The sequence below is a fragment of the Myripristis murdjan genome, chromosome 14 (genome assembly GCF_902150065.1).
Source record: "Myripristis murdjan chromosome 14, fMyrMur1.1, whole genome shotgun sequence".
NCBI classification, from domain to species: Eukaryota; Metazoa; Chordata; class Actinopteri; order Holocentriformes; family Holocentridae; genus Myripristis; species Myripristis murdjan.
Window position 1 is genome coordinate 11,953,817 of NC_043993.1, and position 18,765 is coordinate 11,972,581.

The 18,765-nt window shown below is 40.5% G+C and overlaps 2 protein-coding genes across 4 annotated transcripts; one reads left to right on the plus strand and one right to left on the minus strand.

Annotated features, from left to right (window-relative positions):
* Positions 1-1,833: 1,833 nt before the first annotated feature.
* LOC115371533 (protein FAM111A-like) lies at positions 1,834-6,196 on the minus strand. 3 transcript variants are annotated; one of them, XM_030068965.1, is made up of 5 exons: positions 5,942-6,196; positions 5,190-5,263; positions 4,719-4,790; positions 4,280-4,348; positions 1,834-4,000 (listed from the first exon to the last, which is right to left on the minus strand). In XM_030068965.1, exons 3-5 carry the CDS (start codon positions 4,740-4,742, stop codon positions 2,138-2,140), a joined length of 1,956 nt encoding a protein of 651 aa, XP_029924825.1. In that variant the 5' UTR covers positions 4,743-4,790; positions 5,190-5,263; positions 5,942-6,196; the 3' UTR covers positions 1,834-2,137. The 3 variants fall into 3 exon arrangements, with proteins under 3 accessions (XP_029924825.1, XP_029924824.1, XP_029924823.1); XM_030068964.1 differs by having other exon boundaries at positions 1,839-4,000; positions 4,683-4,785; XM_030068963.1 differs by having other exon boundaries at positions 1,841-4,000; positions 4,683-4,790.
* A 2,259-nt stretch (positions 6,197-8,455) lies between these two features.
* asl (argininosuccinate lyase) lies at positions 8,456-18,163 on the plus strand. Its single transcript, XM_030069708.1, has 16 exons — positions 8,456-8,663; positions 8,897-9,091; positions 10,176-10,259; positions 12,003-12,059; positions 12,207-12,304; positions 13,067-13,144; positions 13,266-13,343; positions 13,450-13,502; positions 13,662-13,724; positions 13,846-13,960; positions 14,142-14,226; positions 14,490-14,549; positions 14,948-15,031; positions 16,990-17,070; positions 17,225-17,331; positions 17,549-18,163. Exons 1-16 carry the CDS (start codon positions 8,649-8,651, stop codon positions 17,739-17,741), a joined length of 1,446 nt encoding a protein of 481 aa, XP_029925568.1. The 5' UTR covers positions 8,456-8,648; the 3' UTR covers positions 17,742-18,163.
* The last annotated feature ends 602 nt before the right edge of the window (positions 18,164-18,765 follow it).

Sequence of the window (18,765 nt, forward strand, 5' to 3'; positions counted from 1 at the left end):
GATCTTTGTCGCCACCCGATGTTGTGTTACATTGCTCCTCTGTCCTTGTTATCAGTCTGTTCTGCAGACAGGTGAAGACATGCTGTCAAACGGAGCCACTGGCAAAAACTGTTGTGAATCCCGTGTGTTTAATCCCTTTACTTTCCAGCTCTCTCCTTAGTGACATTCTTCCATTTGCATATTTAGGACAAAGAAGAAAGACATGATCCACAGTCTGTATGTGACTGAGGGCATCACATGTTCCTCTTGGATGCTTCCCAGTCAAGTGCAAAGATTGATTTAATCCAGTCTGCCCCAGTCTAATCCCAGTTTAATCAGGCACTTTTCTCTCCTACTTTTCCTCAGTGACTTCCCTTCCTAACATCTTGCTGAATCTGACACAAATGCCCCTTAATTTTCCCCTACTTGGTATTGCCAACTCTCCATGATTTGCTTTTAATCCATTTTTAGCCAGGAGTTCCACTATTTCATTCTCTTAGGTTATACGTATATAAACTCTACATAATTTCTTGACCTAATAAGTCTATATAAATATTACAAAATTTCAGAGATCTGTCACCAACTCCAGCAAGAGGCTGTGCGCTGGCATGCAGCAGGTCCAGTCTGAAATACACATGAATATCAGTGGAGGACTGAGGGCTGTTTCACTGAAGTCTTCACTCTCACACTGACTGAAATAAACCCATGTAGTCCATGAGCTTTTGTGCTCCATTGTTATAACTGGCCTTATAGTTACACATTCTAGAAACAAGGACATGGACAGTGGTTGGCCTGTCCATGTCCGGGTAACTGGCCAATTATACTTGGTTGCATGTAGGTCCAACCTATGTACGGGGCAGCCCAGCCCAAGAACATAAATGTGCATCATTTCCTAATATCGGGGGCATTTTTTCTGACTGAGATCCTGCGAGAGCTCTGTCACTCTGAGCCCAGTGCTGCCTTGCTTTATATGTGACCAAATAAATATTATATCTGAGAGCTGAAGATTGACTCCGGTTTGTTCTTGGGCTTTCAACAAAAGATTCGGGTGCTACCATATGACAGAAACAGAACAGAGCGAGGTTCAAGGTGAGGGGTGCATGGATGTAGAGTTTGTTAGACACGTTTTGGGACTTGAGGTTGATATGAATACCATCTCTAGCATATCTGAAAAAACCCCCGAAAGTGTGTTGTACCAATGTAATGCTTCTTAAATTAATAGTTTGTGTTGTTGTACTTGTTCTACAAGTAGACTTCACTTCTGTTTAATTTAATCATTTTTTTTCTCCGTTTATGACTTTTGCTCACCATTTTTTGCTCTATTTGGGGTTCACATGATGAGCATTTTTTATTCCACACTGTCAATGTATCTTCTGTATATTCCCCCTTTTGTTGATTATTTTAGATTAACCATTAACCACTACACAAACATTTTTTGAATTTGAGTTTGTTGACATTTGAGTATTAGTGAGGATTAACAGCCTGTTCAAGACTTTTTTCTTTTTCTGTTGCTTTGCATACTAAATAATTGTACATAACAAATTCAACAGTTTATTTTGACACATACACAGCTACACAAGGACAAATGATATTTCTGTATTGCAGAGTGGTATTTGAGAGAGATGTTGCAGTTTCACCTTATTTCCCAGGTGGATTTGCTACTATGTCTGAGCACAGAATGTAAGAGATGTTCAAGATGACAGAGCTGGTTAAAACTCTATTTTGACCAGGTCTAATTTCTCAAAATTTGTTACGAACTCATGCTTAACAAAAGTAAATAAAAATGTTATGTTAGAATAAATACAACTAAGCAAAATACAAAAACAAAAGCCAAATATTGTGAAGGTTTTCTTTATTGAACTCCAATCAATTGCCAGAATTATTGTTTACTAATGATTAACATCATTTTACAGACCCGTAGAAAACTTGTTTAAATATAACAAGATACAACAGTACATTTTAAGCAAAATATGGCAATATACTGAAAAGTTTCTGAACAAAAATGACATTTGTTTCAACAAAAATGAGCATGTACAGGTGATATGACTAAAACATTAGTGCCAAATCACAAATACATAAAAAAAAAATAATAATAAAAAAAACATAAATCCTTTCATGCTCACTGCATTGTCAGCAGTTAGCTCTGTTCCTGTCACACTTAATCAGTATCCATGGGGACAGGTTCCTCGTTTTCTGAGAACAAATCAAAGAATGTCTTCAGACTTTCATCATTTGCTACCTCTGAATTGTTAAATGCAATTTGAAATGCTGAGATATTCCTGCTAACTATTTTCTTCATCACTTCATGGTGTTGTGCATGCTCACAACTGAGGAGCTCCCTCAGTACGTCTAGTCTTCCTCTTTTCATAGTTTTGAAGAGGATTTGTTCAATGATGTGTGACAATGCATAGCCATACTCAATCATTCTCTGGTCTTGGCCCCGTATGGTTTTGCAGTGATAACCTCCTGAATGCATTGCAACAACATTGTAGTGCTCGTCAAAGATAGGTGAGCCAGATGAACCAAAATAGAAACAAGTGTCATAACTTAAAATCTCTCTGCTATGAAAGAAAGCCCCAGTAATCATTTGGATGCTCTCTGGATTTTCTCTGGTTTGTGGCTCAAAAGAGTGAAAGCGTTTCTCAAGTGGAATTACGAGGCATGGATCTATCTTTTTCACACCACCATCAGGATGCCCAATGATGAAAATTCCACCCCCGGGAGGAACAAATCCAAAGTGTTTTAATAACCCATCAGGCAATGCCTGGTCAGGGCAAAGTTCCAGTAAAGCCCAGTCACGCACACAACCTGTGCTATCAGTAGAGTACTCAAGGGCAGCGACCTGAGGTTTCACCTGCACTGTCTCACATGGGTCCCTTTGGTCTAGACGTACAAAAGAGAAAGTGACACTCAGTGGCTCCCGAAGGTGCCCGCTGTCTTGGTCATAAATGTTGTTGATGACATGGCCATTTGTCAGGACAAACCTGTCAAATAGGAGGAAGCCACTTCCTAGTGGTGTCCCATTTGTTCTCACCTGACAAACTGATTTACCGAGTTCCGTCATTTCATACATCATTCTCATTTCAAAGCAAGTATCAACATTCTTGCCAAAGTCGGCACGGAAAAGGTTTTGGACATCTGAAAGCCTAGACACTTTCAGTTGATTTTTCATCTGCTTAATCAAGTTCTCAAACTGTGAACAAAGATGCTTCAGCATCTTTTCAGAGTTATGTATTTTATGTAAAGGTGACCTATGTGGAATCACACTGCTGACCCTGCTGCTTGGCGTTGCTGTCTCCTCTGGTGTGTGTGCATTTGGTGACTCACTTGTTGCACCCTGCTGTTGAATATCTTGGCTTTCATCAGAGACAGTTGTCTGAGATTCATTTGGTGCTACATAAGCATCATCCAGACTACCTGACTGACTCTCTGGCTGACTAGATTTATCATGCAACACAATCCTGAAACTTTTACCATCAAGATCATCAACAGGGTTGGACATTTCAATCTCATCTTCTTCACTTACTTCAGACAGCACACAGTGTTTTACAAATATGCTCTTACACAGACGACCATCTCGTTTCAGCGCTTGCTTCACTGTCTCTCCTTTGTAGGCGTACACACTAATTTCCTCAACTTCTTTTTTCAGTTCTGTGTTGTGCAAAATGTTCCTCACTTCTCTTCCTCCCCTTGTTGCTAAATGGAATGTTACTAGCTTGTCAGAGGGCACATTTTCTCGGGTGTTACCAACTGGACGTTTAACCTGTTTTCCAGCTTTTATGAACTTTACTATCAGAGGCTCGTCTTTTTTAATTAAACAGCATGGAAAGTGTGTAGGGACAGCTTTCCCCTTTCTTTTAATAACAAGCTCTTTGCCTTTGTTTTTTTCTGCAATTTCTTTAAAGATTTTGCTTCTCTGCAGTGTGTTCAGAACAGTTCCGGCTTTATTGCAGGTAATGCAGATGGGCTTCTTGTTACCATGGCGCCAATAAAAGGAGTGGGTTGTATGTGCCTCTTCTTCCTAAGAACAGAAACCAGTTAGGTAAAATGAAATGTCATTCAAGCACATCCACCTTATTCAGCCTCCCTTACAGCAACACCATGCAATAAGTTGGCTATTTTCTTTATCTGATTTAGAAAAATGAGACCAAATTAAAATAACAAAATATCAGAAAAAAGCAACACCAATAAACAAAAGCTTAAATGTTAGAGATCGGATAGAGGAATAAAAACCTCTTTATTGTGTGTCATGTAACTGTCTTTTGCTGGCATATCCATCAATAAAAAAGATATGTCAAACCTTTGCACAAGTCCGTGTGCGGAAAGACTGACTGCTTCCTCCTTGCGTGTTTGGGAAATGATCAATCTTCTGTGGGACACACACACACGCGCGCGCGCGCACACACACACACACACACACACACACACACGCACACACACACACACGCACACACACAGATTTTTACCTGATGATGTGTCAAAATTTGTTTCTAGACTCAAACGGCTGATAAGAGGAACACAAAAGTTGAAATTGCTAGATTTCTATCAATCAGGTGAAATCACGATATGTCCGTAAATCAAACATATAGACAAAACTGGAGGGAATGATCTATAACACATATTTGTATATTTGATCACATTACAGCCACTGATGACTCAGATAATTACAATAAAGTATGTTTTGAATGACATATAATTTGTACCTTGAGATAACGGTCCATTGGCCCCTTGATATTCACCTTGCTGCTTGTTTTGAGTGCCATATCTGTAGCTGATGGTAAACAATGCTGACAATACAGGATGGATCTAACCTATGGCAAACACAATGAAAATGTATTACAGCATACCAAACATGCCAGAATAAATGATCATTTATAGATGATTTATTTTATATGAAGATACTGGCTGCAGGTGCAAATGCGCTCATGATGGTACCCTGCACTTGCAGAAGCTGGTTTAACTTTACGTGTATGTTTGAACCAATATGTCTCCATGCTAATCAGAACACTTCTATTGATTTTATTCTTTTATGATTTTGTGCATTTCAACACTCTCTCTCAGATCCAGCCTGGGTTGCTTTTAAAATTCTAATCTAATATTAGTATAATGTACTCATCACACTTGCATTAAGAAAACAAAATGCACCACAGGCCATAGTTCACTAAAAGAGATACATTTCTCTCAAAATGTGATTAAATAATATTACACACCTGTCGCAAACAGCAGGAATGGGCAGAGTATTACAACAGTGTGTATCCCAGGTCACACAGATCAGTAGTTCCCTCTAAAGGAGACATTAACACAGGAAATGTTACCGCTTCTCTACCGCTTGTCGTTTAGCTCAGATGTTTTTTCACAGTGACAGTAGGACTACATTTCCCATTATGACATCGGAGAAGCTGCGTATTCAAAAATCCCCGCGGGAGCCAGCCAGTGTTCTGTCGATTTTTGCTGCTTTGACGAAGTTTGCTACCGCCGCATAAACCGACAGGTTAATGTATCGATTCTAACCCTAACCCCAAGGCAGTATTTCTCGATAAGGAGCAGAAATGGACAGAAGTCCGGTTCGTTCGCGAACGGGTGAACGCTTTTCCATCAAGAGGAAAAGCGCCATTAGTGTAGCGGACTCTCAACCACTACAATAGCTGGTTGAAACATTAAAGGTTTCACTTTCCAACTGCAACTCATGAGAAGCGCACAGTAAAAGGAGAACAGTGGCGTCGACGCCATGTTTAACAAATGTTTTTTGTTGTTGTTTTTTGCCTAAACATGGCAGCCCGAGGGCCGCTGTAAAATACTCAACACGGAACAAAAAAACACGACATGACTTCACCAAGAGCGAGCACCGCAATGCCATAACACAATACTGATGCATTAATGTCACAAAATACTTGTACTTACTTTTGTTCACATTTAAACATGCGGCATAAAAAATGTTTACCGGACACACTGAGCAACTTACCTCCGTCAGGTCCAGCGACTACCGAGGAGAAAACAGCCTGCCTCCGCTGTAAGTGAGGAGCAGGAAACCTCAACTCCACCTTTTCACTCCGCCTTGTTTAGGCTACTTGGCGGACGGCACTGAATGGAAAAAATTCTCTTGTTGCCTCAAACATCATTTATAATAAGGTCAAGGAGTTCGTTTTTTGCTTTTGCACAAATTGCTTATTTGATTACACCGAAGCTTAGACCATGCACTACTTTTGTAACTGCACAATGAAACAGTGCCTCATTTTTTTTTTTTTTTTTTTTTATGTCCTCACCATAAACTTTAGGCAGCACCGGGATGGGGGGTGGGGTCTCTTCATTTATCATGATGCAATCCGAGAACAAAATAACAAATTTACATGGCTTTCCGTTTTTCCCTAGAGAGGCTAAAGCCATATTTAATATTCCATCGTATATATGAAAACAAGTTTTAACATTAAAACGTTAATGACCAAATAATTTAATAAACATACACGGTGATCCATATCATAATAAAAAGGATTAGAGAAGTATGAAATCATATTCGAATACCCAATCTGACAATCTTTGCATTTGGTAAGAACTAAATGAAGGTATTAAAATATAATAGCTGAAGAATGACCAAATGTCAGTATTCTACCCTCATGTACCCAACAGGTCTCTCAGGTCTGTAGACGGGGGTCTACTGGTTGTGCCTCGTACCAGGCTAAAAACCAAGGGTGACAGAGCCTTTCAGTGTGTTGCTCCCAGGCTGTGGAATGCTCTTCCACAGGACCTGAGAGTCTCCGCTACTGTGGACATGTTTAAAAAGGAACTAAAAACATACTTGTACAGGCAAGATTTTCCTGAAAGGTCATAAACCAACCATGCTCTGACTGTCACTGTCTTTTAATAATTTTTGGTGACTTTGTTTTGCGTTTTTTACTGTTTTTATTTGTCTTCTGTGTTTCTATAGTTTTAATAGTTTCCTCTGTTTTACTGTCATTTTGTAAAGCACTTTGTGAGCCTTTCTCTGTTAAAAGCGCTATATAAATAAATTTTACTTACTTACTTACTTACTTACACATGGGCTGTGTTTTCATTTAGTAGACTAGCAAATAATTGATATTGCATCAACGTAATTAATTAATTATAAAGGATAAAATGTGTGAATTGTATCTGTTGGTGCTCAAACTCACAACTCCTCTCCAGCAAACTGGAGGTAAACTTGACATGTAGTGTGTCCACAGTGTAGTTTATTTCAGAGGCCCAGATATCACCATGCTATAACCTACTGTAAGGTTCAGATGCAAAACAGACAACGGTCTGCCAAACTGATTTGGCAATCGTTTCAAATGTTTTGCCCTCTTTCCATATATCTGCCCGCAGGCTTTTGGCTCTGTCATGGAAGTGATTGACAATAATGTAAAAAGGACACACCCGAGTAGAACCTGCCTCTGCACCGCCCATGTGCGCTACCCTCCTGTGCTGTAGTGGCAGACTGAGGCTGTCTGAGGGACAGGGGCCAAAAAATGAAAGGGGCAATAGCATGTAGAAAGCCAGGAAATTTAGAAGGAAAAAATGCGATGCAACACTTAACAAATTTAGCATTAATATTAAACCATACTATTAATTAAACAAAGAAAAGAGGCTGAAGATAAGTAAAACAGCAGCTGTATAAAGACAGAACATTCATGATTTTTCTTTTGAAAGCCTACTGCTTAGCCTAAACTTTGGAGGGTCGGGAACTGCAGCTAAACTCTCCAGCAACCCCCTATATCTTTGTTAATGTAGCCAGGACAGCAGGCCTCCTGGAGCTGCAGAGACAGAGCGAATTTGAACTTTGTAGTCTCCCTTGGCTCCGACAGCCATCACGTCAAAAGTACCATCAGATTGCTTGAGACTGAGGATGGCTGGATTCAACAGAAGACGTGAGTGTTTTGATGATATGTAGGTGTAGCAGCAGAGTGTGGCCTGACCTGTGGGGACCCACCGGGCCCGGACAGGCTTGTTTGGTCACATCTGCATTATTTTGGTGAAACTGTATCCTCAAACTGTATCATCAAAATCCAATAAGGTACTTTCACATAATATGATTTGTTGTTGTTGTTGCTTCTCTTTATTTGAGAACATTCAAGTCCAGCACATGATTTATACATTACTTTTTTTCATTGTAAAAGTTGCTGTAAAAATATACTTAAGTATAACAACAATATAAAAATAAATTACAGTGAGTTACAATGCACAACAAATAACTAAATGCAGGGAAAAGAAAGAAAGAAAGAAAGAAAGAAAGAAAGAAAAAAGAAAGAAAGAAAAAAAAATCTGCAGGGTGTGCTAATTAGTAATTGGACTAAGTTTGAAATGTCTAAGTAATCTTGTAGTTTTGTTGATTTTTTCCAAATTGATCTCTGAGTTTTACATTTTCAGTAGTGCTAAAATATGTTTTAAAACCAGAATCTCTGAAGATACTAAAGCAGGGTGATTCGTGAGGCTGTATGAAGCTGTACCAGGCAGCGGGGAAGTGGGCAGGTGGGGCGGGTGCAGCCACAGGCCGGACTGCGCATGCCCAGACGGCCCGGCACACGTCGCCACTGACAGGCTGGCCAACTTTCAACAGGCTTTCAGAAGCTCATATCAACCAAACCTGACCCCAGATTGCAAGACAGGCGTCATTTCAGCTGCGGAGCATCAGCTAGCATCATCATCATCATCGCTGACTAATGGCGGCTTCAGAGGTAAAAGATTCACGGGTTAAAGATGCAGGGAAAGGCGGTGATCGCCGATAGTGCTTTGTTTTTAGTGCAGTGTCCACGTGGATTTGTGTGGCTTGGGTTGTTGTTTTAGCAGTCAGCTGGACTCTCTCGCTCTCAGCAGGCTGATAAGCTGTTTTCCCACTGTCTGGCTAAACATGTTCAGGCTAATGCACGTAGCCTGCTCCTCACTGCATGTGTCTGTCGCCGCCCGGCAGGGAGACAAACTGTGGGGCGGTCGGTTCGTGGGAGACACCGACCCCGTCATGGAGAAGTTCAATGCCTCCATCAGCTACGACCAGAGGATGTGGGATGCTGACATCCGAGGGAGTAAGGCTTACGTGAAAGCGCTGGAGAAGGCCGAGCTGGTCACTACGGAGGAAATGAACAGTATTTTACAGGGGATGGATCAGGTGATCTCTCTCTCTCTCTTTCTTTCTTTCTTTCTTTCTTTCTTTCTTTCTTTCTTTCTTTCTCTCTCTCTCTGTCTCTCTCTCTCTCTCTCACACACACACACACACACACACACACACACACACACACACACACACACACGCACACATACACGCACGCACACATATGGGAGCTGCAGTGGGTGTTGGGAAAACTCATGTGGTCTGAATAATGTGTCCTCACCCCAGCTGTATGGTTAATAGATGACCGTTCAAATGTGCTTTGTGCAAAATTCCTGTGTATTCTGCTGAGTGTGTGTTGGACAATAGTATCACCATGTGACTGATGGAAGCTGCCAAACAGCTGAACTCCGTTCTGCCATGCTGAGGTCACACTGCGGGGTCACCATTCTGCCCTAATATTTTGCTTTGTCCAACCTCATGAGGTGTGGCATCAGGCCAACTGTGCCGTGCAAAGAATTGACTATTGTCTTGGTAATGTAATGTGATGTATAGAGTGAATCAGAGCTGGGCAATATGGATGATAGTGTGTGATTTTATTTTATTTTTTTCATCTCTGTTTTGGCGTTGGGAGGGGGATTAAACACTTGACCATGGAAAACAAGTGAGTCATAACTGGATATCATACGATATCTAGGCTTATATCCCAGTATTTATTAGGGGTGTAATGTAATAGGCATAGAAATAAAACATAAAAATAGTTCCAGTGTAGTCAACACTTCATCAGCTGAGCATGTGGTTTTTTGGCTCTTACACAGAGGATGTTTTTGTAACACTGCACTTTGCATCTCTCAGTTCAAATTATAATGAACATTTACGGTCAGGTAACTCTCGGTCGACCTGGAGGTCCAGATGTCACTGGGGAAAACTGGGGTGTATCATGTGTATACATCTATCTATCTATCTATCTGTATCTATATATATATACATATCTATATCTATATATCTCTATCTCTCTCTCTCTATATATATATAGAGAGAGAGAGAGAGAGAGAAAGAAAGAGAATAACAAAATAATAACTCCATTCACAGCACTATTCAGAAGTCGTAGTTTATTCATGTATTCTCTTTTCTGTCTTTGCAGGTCTCTCAGGAATGGTCCAAAGGGGCATTTGTGATTAAACCTGGAGACGAAGACATCCACACAGCCAATGAGCGCCGACTAAAGGTGAGATGTGGTTGGCTGTCTCTAGCTTTGCAGAAGTGCAGAAATTAGTTTGCTATATTAACTCTTCAACAAACCTACTGTGCCTTGTGGACTATACAGTGAAGATTTGCGTTATCTGAAAACAAGCACATTGCAATAAATACAAAAAATAAGACTAGTTTAGTCTTTAAGGTATAGGTTTAAGTCCATCCCCAGTAAATAATTGCTCCAGTGATCCAGGCTTAGTTTTCAGTATGCACTTTAGTCAAAAGTTGTTAGTGGGTTTTATTGTATGACCTGTGCAATTATAAATTTGAAAACTGAATGATTTGGAATCTTTGGCCACTAAATTGGTATGTTGATCTGTGGACCAATCATTCAAAACCTTCATGTTTTTTTTGTAACTTAAAGGGCTCAGTTATTAAGAGCTATGAGGTATGGGATAATTCAAGTTCAAGTTCAAGAACTTTATTTGTCCCTGAGGGGCAATTGATTCTGCCGCAGTAGCAGTAAAAAAACAAAAAACAGCACAACAACAACAACCACAATGACAACAACAGAGTGAACCACACAAAGCAAACAGTCACATAAAATCAGTAGTAAGTAAATAAATTAAAAAAGTGCATGCTTGAATAAAATGGGAACTAAAGATGATGCTACCTGTACTGTACAGAGTTGAGCAGTGAGATGGCAGAGGGTCTGAAGGAGAATTTGTATCGGTTAGTTTTGGTTATTGTACAGTTCTGAGAGGGTTTTTTGCTGGGTACCGATGATTTTGCTGCTGACGTTTGTTATCCTGGTTAATGAGTTTTTCTGTTTCAGATTGAGGGGTGCAAACCAACAAATAAATGAAAAGGTGAAAACAGACTCAATAAAAGATTGATAAAACATTGTCATTAGAGATCTGTCAACCTGGAACTTGGCTAACTTCCTCAGACAGAACAGACGCTGCTGGCTTTTCTCAATCAGCATGTTAGTGTTCTTTTCAAATGTCAGTTTGTCATCCATAATGATGCCAAGGTACTTGTAGGAGTCCACGGTTTCAACAATTTCTCCATTGACTGTTGTGTTTACAGGGGCAGGGTGGTTGTGTCTAAAATCAATACACATGTCCTTGGTTTTTGTGACATTTAGCTCTAAAAAGGCTACATTGCACCAGTCTAAAAAATCATTTAAAACAGGGCCATGGGACATTTCAGTGTCATTTAACAGGCTCACAGTTATTGCATCATCTGCAAATTTAACAATGTGATGGTTGTCAAATTTACTGTGGCAGTCATTTGTGTACATGATGTACAGGAGAGGAGTGAGAACACAGTCTTGTGGAGATCCAGTTGATGTTCTTGATAGTGTGGATATGTGCTCATGCACTCTTAACTCTCTGAGACCTGTCAGTGAGAAAGTCCAAAATCCAACCCAAAATGTTACAGTCCAGTTTGAAATGTTCTGTGAGCTTTTCCACCAGCAAGTGAATCTGAATGGTGTTTAACACCAAAGAAGTCCACAAATAACAGTATGACACGGTTTTTGCTGCCCTCTAAATGCTTGTGTATGAGGTTGAATAGAGTAATGGTGGAATTGGAGAGGGTCCAGGAGATGTTCAGTTTTGCCCAATAGTTCCTTTTTTTTATGAGTTTTTTTTAAGTGATTTCATTATAAGTGAGGTCAGGGCCACTGGCCTGTAATCGTTTAGAGATCTAGGGCAGCTGTTTTTGGCAATGGGAACTATTGTGGATATAATTCTTTGACTGCTTGCTTTTTCAGGAGCTGATTGGTGTGCCTGCAGGGAAGCTGCACACTGGCCGCAGCAGAAACGACCAGGTTTGTCTTTACAAAGATATTTTACAGATATTCTAGTGACCGATTTATTATTTGTAGCTGCAGATGGTATATGCTGCTTTATGACAAGGAACACTTGCTAGAACAGTCACATTGGGAGACTTTACTATGTGTTGTTGGGTTAACCAGGTGGTGACAGACATGAGGTTGTGGCTGCGGGACGCCATCTCAGTCCTGACGGAAAACACCTTGCAACTGGTATCTACGATGGTGGAGCGGGCAGCAGTGTAAGAAAAGGAATATATACTGGTCCAATTGCAGTGTTCACCTTAAATACTGAGCACCGAACCCTCAGACTTTCAGTGGCAACAACTGTGTAATCAGTGAAAATGCCTGAGTGTGTGTGAGTTCAAGGGCTTAAGCAGGAGTAAATCTGAGGAAAGTGGGATGTCACACTGTGACATTGTGTTACCTTGACGATGACACCGGCTGATTTTTTTTTTTTTTTAATAAGTGCTGAAGTACAGAAATTCTAGTCATGTTTTTGATATTGTATGTAATTGGTTAAATGTCATTTTAATTTTATGTTTCTGTTACCAACAGGATACCATTCTATGCACAACTATTAAAATACAATGTTTTGTTTTGTATGCCACTATTGTTTTGCATTAGATTTCCAATCCCTGGTTGTCCTAGTTTAACATGATGGATTAAGGGAAATTCCTTCAAGCAACGTCTGCAGGATTGCAGTCTTGGAACAGCCCTGTACCCTCGCAGACTTGTCAGAAACATGTTTTTTTCCCCACCCAAACCCCTGGAAGATTCTGCTTCTGATTGGCTAGCCCTAACTCCACCCTAACCCTAACCTTAACCTTAACCACCCAAACCACTGGAGTCAATGAGAGGCAGAGCTCACAGAATGCAAATGGGGGAAAAAGTTGTTGGGAATGTGTGTTGGATTTGGCCACAGACATACAAACACGCTTAACTCTAACAACATTATCTTAAAGGTACCATCGTGTCTTCTGTCACTCTTTTTTGAACCCTAGAGAAATCGACGTCCTGTTCCCTGGTTACACCCACATGCAGAGAGCACAACCAATCAGATGGAGCCACTGGATTCTGAGGTGACCATTCTCAAGTGCAACCTGCAGCGCATTGTCTTCCACTTGATGGTGTTAACTACTAGATGATGTGTGGTTCACGCTGGTCTCCTATCCCGCATGTGCTGATTGAGCTGTCCTGCAGTCATGCCGTTGCTCTGAGCAGAGACGTGGACCAGCTTCAGGAGATCAAGAGACGAGTTAACGTTTTACCTCTTGGCAGGTACGCTGTGAACACACGCCCACTTGCTTATACCCCAGCCCATCTGCCTTTCACTGTTTCTATCAACACACTTCACAAATTGGTTGATGACTCTTTGATTTTTCAGCGGTGCCATCGCTGGAACACCATTTGACATAGACCGGGAGCTCCTGCGCAAAGGTTAGGCCACTTTGCTGCAGAAATAGCCAAGATATTTATGTGACTGGCACAAGTGTGACTGTCCTTACATTTTTATCATTAATATATGCCATACAGTTCATGTTTGTGTATAATTTTTTTTAAAACTGCAACTGTACCCCTTCTCACCCTAATCTGCAGAGCTGGCTTTTGATGACATCAGTCTGAACAGCATGGATGCCACAGGCCAGAGGGATTTTGTTGGTATGGTAGCCATTCCTAGTAATCAATGTGACATAAATATATAATGTATAGGTGAAATACTCTGTTGCCTCTTCTGTGGTCTTTGATTTCTTATTGTTTGTGTGTGTCTGTGTTCCCTTAGCTGAGTTTTTGTTCTGGGCTTCGTTATGTTTGACACATCTGAGTAAGATGGCTGAGGACCTGATGCTCTACAGCACCAAAGAGTTCTCCTTCCTCATGCTCTCTGATGCCTACAGGTACATGTACTTGTGAGCATGTGTGGGTTTAATGTACTGATAGACTTGCTTTATTTGTTTTTCTGTTGAAGCATTCTTTTACCTTCAGTGTTCACTATAATTATTCTTTTCCCTGTGTCTTTCTACTTCCAAATACTGCCCTGCACTGCGTATGTGTGTGTGTGTGTGTTCATGCATTCAGCACAGGCAGCAGTCTGATGCCCCAGAAGAAGAATGCTGACAGTCTGGAGCTGATCAGGAGTAAAGCAGGTCGTGTTTTTGGCAGAGTAAGACCTCCACCTAAATCTCTGCATCCACATGGTGGTGCTTCCCTCGGTTGCTAATCTACAATACTGTATTTCTATCACACTGTTTGCTTCAAAAGCCTGGCGAAACATCTCCTAAAATAACATTTTTAATATATTGATGACAAACAAAGCAGATTATGCAAATATAAAAAACAGCAGCTGCTTAGTGAGTGCCTCTTGTTGTCATGACTCCCTGTACTTTTGCCTGTCCAACTCTCTTTGACAGTTGTGTCTTGTGCCAGTGTGCAGGGTTTATGATGACACTGAAGGGCCTGCCCAGCACCTACAACAAAGACTTGCAGGTACAGCAGTGCAACTCTCATATGCAGGTTTTTATTAGGGCCCGAGCACTGGAACAGTGCGAAGCCCTATTGTTTTTGCTTCGTTTTTTCCTTCTTCTTATTATTATTACGCCCAAATAACCTTTAATTTGACCCCCTAAACATGCTCAAAAACTCACCAAATTCGGCACGCAGACCAGGTCTGGCGAAAAATTTGATAAAATGGACAAACGGACCCCCTAAGTGCAAAAATGGGCTCGGTAGCGCCACCTAGGCACAGAAAGGCAGCCGCTGCGGCCCACAGGAATGTGATAGAAACACCAAACCAACGCCGAAATGTAGGTCTCATTTTTTGTTATTCCCTTTTGTAAAACCTGTTTTTTTTTTCATATTGTTTTTGTCATTGTCTTCCTTTTCAGGAGGACAAGGAGGCCATGTTTGACTGCTATGATACGGTTCATGCTGTGCTGCAGGTTATGGCAGGAGTCATGTCCACACTCAAGGTTAGAGGATCCATTCAGTTATTCCCCTCAATTTAAAAAAAAAAAAAAAAAAAAAAAAATCATCCAGAAAGCCAAGAATTAGGTGTGTGACTCCTCCAGTAGACTAGTCCTTCCCCACCTGCTTTCAGCACTTAACCGGCCTATGTCTGGCATGTGCATATCCAACATCACACTCAACATTTTCCAACCTCATGATTTAAAAAAAAAAAAAAAAGACTTCATCAAAAGTAAACATGTTTAACCTTAACAGTTCTGCCACACCTCTCCAACCTGTATTTCTTCAGTGTGTGCCAACATGCCACATTATGACTGCCACACCCAACTGCACCTGCGGCTCTCACTGTACAGTCAGAACATGTTGACTGGTTTGGGCCAGTTCTACAGCAAGAACAGCAGTAAGAAGAAGGGCAACAGCAAGGACAGCAGCAAGAACATTAGCCTACATTTATAAATACACGTCTTACACAAGACGTTGGCCAAACTTCAGGAGGGCAGAATAGATTTGCTGGTTTCCACTGTCCATTTATTGTGTATTACGTTAAAACTGACTAACTCATTCTGCCTTGATGTCCATAAATGTTGATTATTTACAAAAGAATCCCTTACACATGGGAAGAAAGTAATACATTAACCTGGAACAGAAATTATCTTGGCTTTCTGACAGAGAATCACATCTGTCACTGTACAGGCAGAACTTGTTGATTGGTTTGGAGTTTCTTAACAAATAATCAAGGCTGTGTATACTATGTTTGAGAAATGCTTCAGTAGTATAATCACGGTACTTTCCATCATCTAATCTACAGTATCATGAATAATATGCAGTGGGTAAATGAGAAATGGCACAGGTCATGTGCAAAGATATTCTTAGTTTTCCCTCAGTTCTTAAATGTGTGGTACAATTAGAAAGTACCTCACATAATAATCTCCTAATTCTACTGTCTTCCCTCATCAGGCATATAATTTATTGAAAATAAAGTGAAATTCTAATGGAGTTTAGGTATAATCGAGCTGTGAAAATGTAAAAAGGGTTGTCTTGTAATAGTTAGGATGAGGATATTAAGATAGAGGACTTACTTAGAATCAGTCCTCAGTAGAATCAATTTACTTATTCCTAAATGTGGGTTACAGGATCAGCATTATTTTTTTTTTTTTCAATTATCTCTATGGGTATTTAAAAATGTACCACAACACAGTAACTTCTTTTGCTCCTTCTTTTGCACAGTATTCTTGACACCATTACAGCAGTCATAAACATCTCATGAACTTTGAAATAACGCATTATATTACAATGTGTTCATATCAGTAGAAAGCAGTTGCCTTTTCATAAACAACGACAATAACAGAATGCTGAATGCAGTGCAGGAAGTGACTGCCTTTAAACACAGTCTGTGCCACTTCAACCAGATATTTTTGAAACCTTTTATTTGCCAACATTCCTCACTATGACTGACACCCAAGTGAACCCACAAGTGATCATCTGATGTCAGATCAGTTAGTGGTCAGCCGATGTGGGTTTTTCAATGGCTGATGCTGATATTGAGAGAGCAGGGTGTCCGGTGGATGATGATAAATTGTGTACCTGCTTGCTTCCTACAAAAACTGCATCACTAATATCATATTTGGCAGAGATCACAGCTTCTGCTGTTATGCAGAGTATATTGGGCGCACAAGCACTCTCAATCCGCAGATGTGGACAGCTGTAAAATTGAAGTGCATTAATGCTTTTGGTTTGTAGGGGGCAGTGTGGTATTTTAGTTGTCTAACTTCTATTCTGGGGTTAAGTTCATGCTTGTAAATGCATGGGCTTGAGCCACAGATCATGCTGGGCTTTTTTCACTGCACAGTTGCAAAAGATTATAAAATACTAAAAAGTTCTAGACCGGACAGTTTCTCAGGAAACAAAATGTGAGTGGAACAGCTCTGCCTGTTCTGACCACTTCTCTTTTTCTGTGTCTCAGATCAACCAGAGTGTGATGGAGGCGGCCCTCAGTCCTGACATGTTGGCTACCGACGTGGCCTACTACCTTGTGAGAAAGGGGGTGAGTTGTTTTGGGGTATCTCTGTGTGCATGGTTATGGATGTAATGAATTTGACTTGCAAGGCAACTGGGCCAAAAAAAAAAAAAAAATGAACAAGTAAACATTTTTGTGGTTTTATCTGTGTATGTCTTATAGTGTATATCTTGTGTTCCAGGTGCCATTCAGAGAGGCCCATGGCATGTCTGGTAAAGTTGTGGTCATGGCTGAATCCAAGCAGATCCCCCTAAATCAACTCACTGTGGAAGACCTGAGCACTATTAGGTGACTGTCACACACACACACACACACACACACACACACAGATACAAACAGATGATTCAGACTTAAAATCCCTGAAGCATATTGGTTCAGCTGCCTCACCACACTCACTGTAGTTTCTCTCTCTCACTTCCCCTTTGTATTTTCTCAGTTAGTCCCATTTATCTTTAGAGTCTCACCTCATCTTCTCTTCTTCCCTCTCTCTACTCTTTCCATCCAGCCCTCTGTTTGAAAGTGATGTATCTTCAGTGTGGGACTACAGGAGCAGTGTGGAGCAGTACAGCGCCCCCGGTGGCACAGCCAAGAGTAGCGTCACTGCACAGGTGGAGCAACTGAGGAACTGGCTTGCGAAAAAAACGAGCACCCTGACCTCGGTCCCGTCTCACCTTTTCAACTTCAAACAGGCTGCCTGAAACGACTGACAAGAAATATAAAACGTTACACTGTCAAGGTCAGCTGTCTAGAGGTCAGCTCAAACATGCTGAAAACCATGTTGCCTTTTTCAGACTTTCTCCAATGTTCTCTTTAGGTATATACAGTATGTCGATTTCTGTTACGCAAGTTAAAGTTAAACTTTATCAATCCCTATGGGGACATTTATACTCTGCATGTGACCCGCCTTAACTACAGGGGACCAACTCCAGTTCTACAGCAGGTGCCTCGATCAAAGACAGCAGCAAGAACATTAGCCCACATTTATAAATACATGTCTTACACAAGTTGTTGGCTACACTTCAAGAAATGTTATTGATGATATTTACAAGGGCAAAATAGATTCGCTGGTTTCCACTGTCCATTTATTGTGTATTATATTAAAATTGACTAACTCATTCTGCCTTGATGTCCATAGATGTCTTGATTATTTACAAAAGAATCCATTATACATGGGATGAAAGTAATACATTAATCTGGAATAGAAATTAACAGAGAATCACATCTGTCACTGTACAGGCAGAATTTGTTGATTGGTTTGGAGTTTCTTAACTAATAATCAAGGCTGTGTATACTATGTTTAGGAAATGCTTCAATAGTATAATCATGGTACTTTCCACCATCTAATCTACAGTATCATGAATAATATGCAGTGGGTAAATGAGAAATGGCACAGGTCATGTGCAAAGATATTCTTAGTTTTCCCTCAGTTCTTAAATGTTTGGTACAATTAGAAAGTACCTCACATAATCTCTGAGTTCTACTTTTATCCTTCAGCAGGCATATAATTTATTGAAAAAATGGTCTTGTAATAGCAAAGATGAGGATATTAAGATAGAGGACTTAGAATTTAGAAGCAGTAGGTTATTTACGCATTCCTAAATGTGGGTTATGAGATCAGTATTATATTTTTTGTCATGTATCTCTATGGCTATTTAATGATATCAGTAGAACACAGTTGCCTTTTCATAAATAACAACACAGAATGCTGAGTGCAGTGCAGGA